Source organism: Acartia tonsa, chromosome 5 (genome assembly GCF_053477335.1).
Source record: "Acartia tonsa isolate MP-2025a chromosome 5, ASM5347733v1, whole genome shotgun sequence".
NCBI classification, from domain to species: Eukaryota; Metazoa; Arthropoda; class Copepoda; order Calanoida; family Acartiidae; genus Acartia; species Acartia tonsa.
Genome location: NC_137264.1, coordinates 567,601 through 580,164, shown reverse-complemented (window position 1 = coordinate 580,164; position 12,564 = coordinate 567,601). Strand labels below are relative to the sequence as shown.

At 31.4% G+C, this 12,564-nt stretch overlaps 2 protein-coding genes across 2 annotated transcripts in view; one reads left to right on the top strand and one right to left on the bottom strand.

The window, feature by feature from the left end:
* LOC145318477 (uncharacterized) overlaps nt 1–12,564 on the bottom strand; it is a 195,931-nt gene that overhangs the window by 75,556 nt on the left and 107,811 nt on the right. The window lies entirely within an intron of this gene.
* The window catches only part of LOC145319877 (adhesion G protein-coupled receptor L3-like), a 34,879-nt gene continuing 31,056 nt past the window's right edge, over nt 8,742–12,564 (top strand). The window contains exons 1-3 of the mRNA XM_080162283.1: nt 8,742–8,827; nt 9,573–9,659; nt 10,512–10,595. Of these exons, the coding sequence (XP_080018409.1) occupies nt 8,788–8,827; nt 9,573–9,659; nt 10,512–10,595 (211 nt within the window). The 5' untranslated portion in view covers nt 8,742–8,787. The remainder of the gene's footprint in view (nt 8,828–9,572; nt 9,660–10,511; nt 10,596–12,564) is intronic.

Here is a 12,564-nt window from a genome sequence, read left to right as displayed (position 1 = left end):
CGGACAGACAGACAGACAGACATCATTCTACTTTGTATTTTAGATAAACGTGATCACAGTTCAAGTTTTAGAGACGTAACATGATATCTTTGCATAACCTTGCTTATTCATCAGAATTTATAATTACGTTTTATAACTAAACTAGCAGCTTCGCCCCTAGCCTCTAGGGGCTTTGCCCCAAGAGGTTTAATCAACCTATTTTTGTGTTATTTAGATTTTCTGGGAGGGTTTGGGGTGTCCCACCCCCCAATAAAATAGCTTAAAACAAAGTAGAGCCCAATCGGTTCAGTGGTTACTGAGATCTTAAGCTTCAGGCAGACAGACAGACGGACATACAGACAGACACATAAACATTGTACTACTTTGTATAATAGATTAGTTGCTAGGCCCCTTGAGGACTCTAGGGGCACTTGAAGTGGGAGTGGGGGTTGACATTCACTAACTTTCAATTAAATTTAAGCAAAAAAAATATAGAAGGTAATTTTTTTCTTTGGAGGGGGTTGGTACTCTCCCTCAAAATAGTTATAAACCTTCCAATGACCCATGACAAGCTACACTGTGAAGGAGTACAATATTGGTTCAGCGGTTAGGGAGATCCTTTGCTTCAGACAAAAAAAAAGCTTACTTCTTTATATAATAGGACTAGTGGTTTCCCCCCATGCCTCTAATTTTTTTCTAAATACTAAATTTCTAAAGAGTAGAACCTGATCGGTTCAGCGGTTATCAAGATCATAAGCTTCAGACAGACAGACATTGTTCTGCTTTGTATTATAGATAATTATTGTAATAATGTGGCCTTTTTCACACAAATAATTTGTTGGAGACGGGTAAATTCAGAGTCCGTTTTTGTACAGTTTCATTAAAATGTACAAAACACAGAGATTTTGACATTAAAATATTGATTTAACTTTTGTCCAATAAAGTCTTGTAAACTGCTGGATCAATGACTCCATGCTGTTTAGGGAATTGTGGGTATAGTTATTTGCAGGTTTTAGGCTGTTTGGTGTGTTACTGAGGGATCGGGGTTACGTTGATATCTTTATAAAAGTATTAGGATGACTAATAAAGATACCACCGTCCAGAAAAAAAAAAAATCTACTTGAAAGCAAGGGATTGATCAACATTTCACCCTCTTAGTCATTTTACAACATACAGAAAATTGTAGAGTAGCCTTGCAAGGGAGAAAAGTAGATCCTAATTTAACTTCTATATTATTTTTCAAAGAAACATCAAATAAATAGATAATCCAGATAAATCTAGTTATGTTTAAAATGATCAATAATTATGTGCCTATAACTTTTCCACCAATAGTATATGCTTATTATTTTGCCTTCTTATTTATGATGAAATTATATTTAGAACAAAAATAATTCTTTTTAAAATAAAGATTTATAAAAACATCTGGTTAAGTTTGAATTCAATAAGCTGAAAGGCACCATAAGAGTTTTCCACGAGTTAACACATGAAAAAATAAGCATTCCCCCATGTCATAATTTTACCCACATATGTGCAAATTAATACTTCCCTTTAAAGATCTCTCTTTATGCATTTAGTCGTTGAATCAAAACTTAATCCTTTTTATGGTAATTCCTACAAAACCACGAAAATAGTTAAATCAATAGTCAAATATTTTCTAGTATAACAATAACAATAGTGCGGATTTTCTGGTTTCAGAGAGTCTCTGCTTGTGATCTCATATAAGTTTAATAGTTCTTTAAGACCACGAGAACAGTTAATGGCTTAAATCTCTCAAGCATAGAACTCGTTGAAATCACTGATTCCCTATCTTCATTTTTAACATGTGCAGAAATAAAATGTGATCACTTTACAATTTTTAATTTGTTATCTTGTCACTTTGTGAAAACACCCAATGATTTTTCAAATGTCTCAAAGAGAAGTAAAAGGAGAAGCATTTGGTGATACTCTGCTTGGATAGTAGGCTCTGCCCAGTTAGCTGGGAAGTCAGGCCTATAAAATGCAGCCCATTCGGGCTCTACAGTCAGTTGTGATATAGCACGTCAAATCACCAGTCGAATTTCTTAAGGGATAAGTCGGGTTAAATCTTTGACTAGAACTTAGCTTGAGTAAACTTCTCTCTGAGATTTTTGGCCATAACATACCTAAAATAAAATAGATTTTGTTAAATAAAATTATTCAATTTCCTTAAAAATAAAAATCTGAGATATTAAAAACTTTGTTTATATTTTAGGTATAGGGGGGAAATAATAGGATTTAAGCCCCTATGGGCTAATATTAATAGGTACTTATTAAGATTAGGTACAAAGAATAAAATTTGATCGGACCTTAAGATATCACAATAGAATCCATATTCCGGAATCGCCTGATGGATCTGAGGCTCTGACAGGTTTTATTTCTTTAGCAGTATAATTCCTATACCATAAGATAACACCAAAGACGACATAAAGGTTGTCTAAAGGCTGGTTAGTGAACCTACACGGGGATCTTACTCTGAGGTTGGACGGAATTTTATTTCTTAATAACTTTGTGCTGAGTTTCTGAGATAACACCACAGACGACCTAACGTTGTCACGGCTGGTCAGCCGGGTCTGCACGCCCAGATCTAGCTTATTCGACGAACCTTAGTACAAAATATTAGGGAATTTTATTTATTTTACGCCAAGACTTTAAGATAACACCATAGACTACCTAACCGTGGTCACAGGTTGGTTAGTGAACCCCCTACATTACGTGGAGGTCTCTTCGGAGATGACAGGGTGATCTTACTCTATAGATCTTGGCCTAAAATATTTAATTAAGATCTTATAGGGCATTAATAACTTAAAAGTTTGATTTCCAATAGACGTATGATCGTTGATATACATTCCTGAAACCGTTGATAACACATTATTTTCGGAATAGGGTTTTTAGGTAAATTATATATCTACTGTTTAGTAATCTATTATCTAGTGATTTGGTTTTGAGTATAAATAGTCATTTCATTGGATGGTATTTCTAATCAGACAGATATTAGTGTTTCACTGAATCGAGCTTGGACCGTGACAGGAGGTGAGAGCGCTGCGCCTTGGCCATAGTAGTGTGACTGAAGGACGCGACTGTTCCGGGAACCGGGTAGTGAAGCAGGAATCAATATTGACATTAGAGTAAAACACTAGAGAAAGAAAGGGTTAAATAATTGTATTTCCCTATCGCAATGACCTTGTGCCAACTCTCAATTGGGACTTTAAAATCAACCAATGGTAACGGGAATATCAACAAAGCCAAGAAGCAGAAAACAAATTGCTAGCAGACGAAAAAGGTCATTGAAAAAAGGGGGGAAGTAGTTATCAGTATATACATCTATACTATAGATTTGTTGTTTCAACTTACCCACCCCCCTCCCCATACCCTCTTTAAAGTGTTCCTAGAGGCCTATACGGGAGAAGCCACTAGTGTTAAAAATATTGAGGAGAAAAATAAAATATTGATAAAAAAAGTTATGCATCTGGCAAAAAAACGTGAACTTTATCATGTATTCAATAGAAATTCTCAGAATAAAATTATTTAAAAATGCTTAGTTAAACAATAAAAAGATAAGAAAAGTAAAATTGTATGCTCTAACAGGCAGGGAACGCCATTTAATGTTAAAACAAAGATGTCAACATCCATAGAAAACGAAGCTCTAAAATCAAGATAAAAGGACATAATTACATTTTTAGGATTTAATTATAGAGATGACTCATTTAAAACATTGAAACTTGTAGTCAGAAAAAGTAAGATGAATAGGATAATTATATCATATAAAAAGTTGTCAAAAAAGTTAAAAATCAGCTTATTTTAAATGGAATTTCTAATTTCTAATTATTCTTACTATATTATTGTTATATTTAATTTATTCACAAGAAGCATAGCAAACCATATTATTAAACCTTACAGTCAAGGTTAAGAGGGGGTGTGGTTGGCCTATGTGCTGATCGGAATTTGAGTGCTCATTAGGGATCTAAAGGGATAAGATAATGGCCGTTAAATTGATGTACATCCCCAATGTTAATACACAAAATTACTCTTTTGTAGAATACAATTAGTAGTTGAAACGTTTAGACACTCAACTTAATAAACCAACCAATGAAAATTCCTAAAAGTCTCTCTGTCAATAGGCCGCTTCAATTTTAAGGATGTTATCATCCTTGTTTAAAAATAAAGCTTCTCCGTCATTCTGTAATTGATTGTTGATATAGGTTTGGTAGAGTAGTACTATTAAATCTAACAAAGAGAGGAGTAGGTTTCTGGTAAAATCCGTAAAGGTGTGTGTTTTAAGGCTTAAAAATAGTAGTAGAACGATAATATTCACTAAATATGTGTATTTCTTATTGAAAAGAACTATAAACATTTTTTTTTAAGTTAACATAAATTTTTATCGTTCTACTACTGTTTTTAACTTATAACACATAACCTTTACGGAATTTACCAGAAACCTACCCCTCTCTTTGTAAAATTACCACTTAAATACAATCTAAAAAAAAGTTTTTTGTATAATTTCTACTAAATGTTAATGATTGTTTGTCCCATTGCATTGCATTGTTTGATATATTTAGCTTTGCATCTGTGGTTGCTTTTATTCTCAATTTTACTAAATGTATATATACAAAAGGTATAAAAACGTGAAGCCTAAAATCTCTCTCTTTTCTGTTATCTCTTTTTCTCTATATCACTCTTTCTCTCTCTCTCGCACTCTCTCTCTCCTTGTCACTTTCTTTATCTCTCTCTTTCTCTCTCTCTCTCTCTCTCTATCTGGCGCTTATTAGCTCCCCCTCTCTCTATGGCGCTCTTTAGCTCTCCCTCGCTGATACTACAGGTGTTTCAAGAGAAATGTCTTTTTAAAAGTGAAGCTTTTCTAAAATTAGGGTCGGTCCATCCATCCGTCTTTAATTTAGGCATGTTAGAATTGTCCTACCGATTTCAAACTTTTAATGATGATTCTTATAACAGTTAGGTACAATTAGAGTGTAGCAACTTTTTAATCGTTACCAGAGTACTGATTCCTAGGACAACAAAAGCGAAGCATCTATAAAATAAAGTCCTAAAAATGTGAGTATGTCCTTAAACATAATCGTTTATTTAAGCAGTTTTTTCAACAAATTTACTTTTACAATTTTGTTTTGACTTTTATACATTTAAATTGATTATTCAGTTCTGACACTCTTCAAGTGTTAATGTGTGTTTGTCCTACCGTTTCAGAGCCTCACTTTTATGGATGTTGTCATCCTTGTTTAAAAAACATAAGCATTAAGCAAAGAAAAAAAACTATTATCAATTTATTGAAATAATCTTTTTTTTTAAATATTTGAAACATAAATGTACCAAAACAGGCTTTCCTAGTATATAGCGCATTTTATTGAATTATTTTTTTCTAACCATAATTAAGTTTTTTTAAAAGACATTTCTCATAAAACACCCTGTAGTATAAAAAGTATTAATGTGGACAAAGTGACGCAAAAATCAGCCATGTGACGTCATGAAAATGTGGGAGATGAGAGGAGAAGTGGGAAAGAAAACCCCTGAAAAAGAGAGGGATATTCCCTCATTTTTATGATGTCACATGGGTTGTTTTTGAGTTTATTATACCGCATAATTTGTTCTTTTAATTTGTAGGCCTTATTTTTCTTTATCTTACTAGCTTTAATATTAGGATTTTTAGGTATATAAACTACACTGTGTAATTCATCTGTATAATTGTCAGAAAACGTTCAGGGAAAATATATAATTTAAATATACAATAGTGAGGAGCGTTGCCTTTAGGAGACAGATTTCCAAACCCTGTTAAATATTCCCTGGATGGATAAAATACTTCCCTATAAATTGTAAAATAATTGGCAGCTGTTTACGAGATATTATTGGCTATTATAGAGACAAAGATACAATTATCCAGTTACTTTAGTAAATACTAGCGGCTACGCCCCTAGAGGGCTCTAGCGGGCCTTGAGAGGTGGAGGTGTGGTCAACCCACACTTACAATTGTAAACTTCGAAAAAATTGGATGGTTGGGGGTAATTTGAATTTGAAATTTGAATTATTTTTCTATTGAAGGTTATTGGTAACCCAAAGTAGTTGTAAACCTTCTAAGGACTTATGAAAAGTTACACTGTAATAGAGAACCATATTGGTTTAAAGTTCCTTCTGTACAGACAGTTACACAAACATACAGAAAGACAGACAGACACAATTCCTTTTACTTTTATATCCTGATAATAAAGTAAAAGGATCTGTGTGTGTGTACAAAAGTATCTTAAAAACCGCTGATCCGTAATGTTCTTCTTCAAATCTAGCTTCACATTGGTCCTGGGAAGGTTTATGACTATTTTTGGAGAGGGTTACACCCCTAGAAAAGAATTATTCCCCCCAAAAACATTGTAATTTTACTTTTACTTTTTAAAATTGAAATAAAAAATTGAATAGGTCATTTCAATCCCCCCCCCCCCCTCAAGTTACATTATAAGCCTCTATGGGCGCTGCCGCAAGTAAAAATAAACAGGACTTAGCTTGACATGATGACATCAATGGAAAATTCTAGAATATAATGTTAAGAAATATGTAATTGTTTACTTATTAAAGATTATAAAACTAAAAGTGTACATTCATTTTATTTGATAAAAAGGAAAATATTTAGGTGCTAAGCTACTCTACAAGTTTTGAAATTTTTTTTATAATTTCTACATTTAGTTTTCCTTTTCAGCACTTTCCCACAATGTATCTTGTTAAACAGTGAACCCATTAAATTAAATTTTTAGAATTGAAAATAAGGGGGTGGGGTAGTTTTTCGTTTGTTTGTTTATTATTTAAGGTTTGGTTAGGTTATATTAGTTTCTAGGTATCCCTGCAGGCTATTTTATATTTAATTTATTGATTACTATTGTATGTCATTGTCCTTGTTATCTTTCACATTTAGCGTGGAGGAAAAAACATTATAATTACTGTGTATGTATATATATATATGTAAACAAGGATGACAACATCCATAAAAGCGAAGCACTAAAACGGTAGGACAAACGGACATTAACACTTATATAGTGTCAGAACTGAATAATCAGAATATTATCATATTATTGAGTTGCTTCGCTTATAACATTATACTTTGTTGTCCCAGGAATCAATATACCAAAAATCAGATCAATTGGATAATTAGATCACGTAAAAACTTCTTGTTAAAAAAGTAAAAAAATCAACATGTCTAAAATGGACGTACGGACATTCTTGTAGCGATTATAGAGTTGCTACGCTTTTTAAATCGTACCCAACTACTAAAGAAATCACCATGCAAAGTTTGAAATTGATAGGACAATTCTAACATGCCTAAATTAACAAAAAAAGCTATCCAACGAACGGACGGACCAACCCTGATTATAGAAAAGCTTCCCTCTTAAAAGAGGAATTATCTAAACAAGTATGACAATAAACAAACCAAGCATAGCTTATCCTCACATAAGATTAAAAGCAGATAAGTGCAGAATGGGGGTGGATATAACCTCTAGATGTTCACCTCCTAACCTCTAACCCCCCCCCCCCCCCTCCTGACAAACCATTGATAAAATTCTTATAAACATAAAAAAGCTAATGGACACTAAATGTCAATGGTTCCCAAAATTTTATAAACTTGCTCTCACATTTGTTGGTTTCGAAACTTTAGTAAGCTCATTTGAATCTTGATTGTTTGGTTCAAACTATCCAGAAGTGTGTAAATCCCTATTTATGAAGTAGCTGCGCTACAATATACATGAAAATATGAAAAATACTCTGATAAATTTTATGAAGATAATTTATAACTCTAGTTTCCAAGAATTTTCTTATCTTATGCTTACGTTAATTTAACTTATTCTACCTGGCTATGAAGCTACTCTAATACATAAATATCTGTATGTCTAAGTGACTTAGAAATAAAAAAAAGATTTTCTTGGCTGCTATTTATGATAGTTGGCTAGAATTATTATTAATGCTAATAATCTGTTTTACAAAATAACCAGTTTTTATTTTAAGTTTTTCAAAAACATATTTATAGGCTTTCAGCTTACAGGGCCCTACCATACAAAATTAACCATCAAAAATAGATTTATATATATGTTGCTTGTGATATACATGTTGTTTTAGAGAATTTAATTTTTATGGAGTTATTGTAATTTACTCGGCTGCTTTAGAAGATTTCTTTTTTAACTTATATCCCCTGACTAAAAGTTTCTTTTTATTTTGTCCCTTTGTCTGCAACTTTTGTAATTAAACTTATAGGAAGATGTTGTTCTTGTTAAATTCTTCAGAAATTTTTATACAATTTGTTTAAACAATGATTATTTTTAAAGGCAAAGGTTTTTAACATTTAAGATCTGTCCCAACTTCTCCAATATCATTTTTATGTTTTAGATGTAAGTCTGTTCCTTTTCCCTTTGATAAAGTTTATTTTATCTTTTTTGTTAATAATTTTTTATATTAATAATCTATTATTGTCCTATTTCTTTAAAATTCTAAATGGTTCAACTTTATGTTTATATTTAAAATGACTAAGTTACATTTGCTTGACTAAGACAGGCCATTGATAATGAAGATTTTTCTTTGGAATATATTTTGCTATGAAGCAGCAGTAGTTACTAATTTTAAATATTATGGTTGAGATAGATTTATATCTGTTAAACTTTACTTTTCAAATTATTTGTATTTACATAAGTGTATTAACATAATTTATCATCCTTGATAACTTATAAAATTATTATAACAAACAGCTTGCACAAGAGATAAAGAAAATATTTAAGAAAATTCTAGTTAGTAGTTATTTAGCCATTCAAGATGGTTTTCCTACTATTCCTGTTAATTAGTTTTGTAACAGGTAAAAGTCTTAACCTTTATTAGCCCAAGGGCTTTGGTTTGACTAGGTGGGGGGGGGGGGGGGGGGGGTGTGGGAAATGGCAACACCTCTACTACCAACTTCTAAATATTTTTTAGTTATGATAAAAATCTGATAAAATTTTTCATTTTTTATGAAATGTTTATTTCTCTAATTTTAAAAGATTTTTTCAGAGAGTGTTTATCTAAAATTTTATTTTCAATTAGTGTTTATTCCATTGTCATCATTGGAAACTATTTCATATTTGTAAAAAAAAGATCAGAATAGCAAATAAGAATTTCATATTTGTAAAAAAAAGATCAGAATAGCAAATAAGATAATCTAGGTCTATTGTTTGTGTTGCAGAATAATAATTTTCATTCAGCAAGATTTCATAATATGATGAATTTTAAATGAATAATTTCATTGATGAATAAAGAAATTAGTGTTATATGAAAAATTTTTTTTCCATTGCATATGAAAAGTAAATTCACATAAACTAGGGGCTTTGTAAAACAATATTGGGGGTGGAGGTTGAACCCCTCAGATTAATGTAAAAAAAAATATCTGACTTGTGAACTGTGAACCATGTGTTTTAAAGGTTTTTAGGGGGGCAAAAGTAGCAATCCCCATTTCTTAATTGGAATTCCTAGCAGAAGGATATTAAAATAAAGCATAGATACAATTATCTTCTTTAGAATAGGAAATCTTTGAATCTTTAGATATGATTATAATTTTTACAATTCAGGTTCAGAGTATTGCCAAGAACCAACAGAATCTGACTGTATTGGCGTTGAGGATCCAGTAGGATACATAATCTACAACAGATGGCCATGTAAGAGATATAAATTGACTATAAAAGTTATAAACTACTATAATTTACTGAGATTTATTCAAACATACATATTATTATGTAAAAGAGACAGGATGTCTTGATATTGGTTTTTCTGTGTGACTGTATGTCTTTGTGTGTAAAAATAGTTTTTAAACTACAGACTAATATGACTTACAGTAAATCTTCTTTGGATCAATGAAACACTTTTGATTATGAAACATTACTTTCATAAAAATTTGTTTTATTCATGAAAATAAAAAGCTAAATAAGTTTATTCTTAGTCTTCCTTCTGGTTGTCTCATGAACTGGAAAATGTAGTGTCTATGTGTTGTACACCCAGTATATAACACATTATTCTATGCATTATTCAAGGCACGCCACTAGACGCTTCTAGGAGCACTTAAGGGAAAATTGTTTTGGAGGGGAGGAGTGGTTTTTGAGCATTCACTTTTCATTTTAGTTTTAAAAAGGCCATGACTGACATATTATTGACATGATTTTTTTTCAAATGTCATTATTTACTGTATCAATTTTAAGAAATTTAAAATAGTGGCCATGACTGACATTTTATCTATCTAACAATATTTTACTATAATATCTTCCAGGGAGGAGACATTGGATTATAAATAGAACTGGTCCACAAAGTTTTGTAAAAACGCTTTCTTATTCATTGGCTAAAATAATCTTTGGTACTTTTAATTCAATTTTGATTGGTTGGTTTATTTTTAATCATATGGGATCAATTTACATTCTTTGTCCTATCCCACAAGATCCCTTAATAATTGCACAGTTGCTTAATTATTCAAGATCTAATATTTGAACTATTAAATAATTTATAATTTTTATTTAAAGGTGATTGTCAGAAAGTCTGGTGGTGTGAGGATGGAAAACTTCAGACTGACATCTGTACACCATATAATGATGGAACAGAAACATGTAACAATACTTTATTTATACAAGTTTTAAATAGAAATGTGTTTTTGTTAATATTTATCTATAAAACAAAGTAGAATGATGTCTGATTGAACATCTGTTTGTTTGTCTTAAGCTTAAAATCTTGGTAACTGCTCAACTAATTGGGTTCTACTCTTATAGAATTAAACTTACTGTTCCTTGGGTGGTTTTGAAATATTTTCTGTGAGGATGGGATACCCTCAGCCTCACCCCCAAACAAAAAATGTCCCCCAATTTTTTTAATTAAAAACAAATAAGGGTGGTTAATGTTCCCCTAAAACACCATTTGATAGCATTTTACTTGGGATAATTGTGTCAGAGAGTAACTTTATTAAGAGGATTTTTTGATAATATTTTTGTCTTATGAAATGCTTCTATATAATATACTATACCCTTCCCTCCTTCTACTGTAATAGATTAAAATAGGGAGTCTAAATCTATAATAAGGGTTTCTAAATCAGGATATGGCAGGGGAGGGGGAGTAAGGTAATTTTCTTTCTGGTGGGGAGGGAAGGGGTAATTGACTTCTCAACTGGAAGGTTCTCATGTAAACTTTTATTTTCACTTAAATTAATATTTATAAAATCTGGCAACATCAGTTAGTATGAGTAAAAGTTAATTAATGACTAACAGATTAAGCTTTAAAGTAAAAGAATAGAGGGGACATAAGATATATAAAACACTGTCCCGATTTTGTATTTGGACTTTGTAATCAGTTTACAGCTTCGGAAATATAAACACAGCAGGGTCCCTACAATAGTTCAACAAAAAATTTGCTAGCAGATGAAAGGGTCTCTGTTATTTTGGACAGGTAGCTGTCTTGATTATTCATCTAATCTTATAATCCTGACATAATTTGTTGATTATACAATAGATAGATAGAGAGATGTGATAAAATGTACTATTTTATACCTAGTGAAGAGTGTGAGAGAGGGGGACTTAGATAGATAGTATATATGGGGGAAGGGCGGAGATTATTTGTTGAATGTGTCCTTATAATACAATTAATATTGTAATTATATTTAAACTCTTTGGAATAGTTCCTTTTGTGGCAACGCCCCTTAAGGGGCGATTCGTAATATTTTTAAAATGGCTTTTAATAGGTTATTTTAGGTTAGGTTAGGTTAGGTTAGGTTATATTGTGTTTGGTGATTTCCTCGCTGGGTTAGGCAATTGGCCCCGCATTGTTAGAGCCCCCTGTAGGAGCTAGAAATAGGAGAAAAGCTACTGTGAAAATACAAAGAATTGCCCCTTAAGGGGCGTTGCCACAACAGGAACTATACCCAAACTCTTAAATAAGTGAAACTTTTGTAGATTTGTTTCATGTAATGGGCTTTTATTATCGTCATTAAATCCTATTTTTCATTATTTTTATATACTTTATCTACAACTTATTTAACCCCTTTATGAAGCATTTAATGAGGGTGACACAGCTAATATTCTGTAACCCTAATCCTGTTTGTATAGTCCTGTTCATTTCAAATATTGCATAATAAGTTCTGTATAAATAACCTACACTCTATAAAAATACCCAGAAAGTATGTACATAATTTTAAATATAATGAACTTTTTACTGTTCTTACAAAATATTTACATTATATATTTATCCTATAAGATTAAATCATGAATTTTGATAATCAAATGATAAAAACTATCCCATTATAGACCTGAGAACAGACATACTTAGATAAAATAATAAAGGAAAGCTAAGGTTTAAAAAAAAAATAAGTATCTTATTTAAATGTAACCCCTATCTTTCACTAACACAAATATCAAACTCTCCCTAAACATTTGTAACATGTTACTATACAATTAGAGCATGTCCATTCATCTATAATTTGAAAGATGTTTGAAAAAGCACACTGTGCTTTTTGTCTGAACTAATTCTATAATTACATTTATATTTTAGTACATTTAAGCCAAATCTTCATTGAAAAATACAAACATAAGG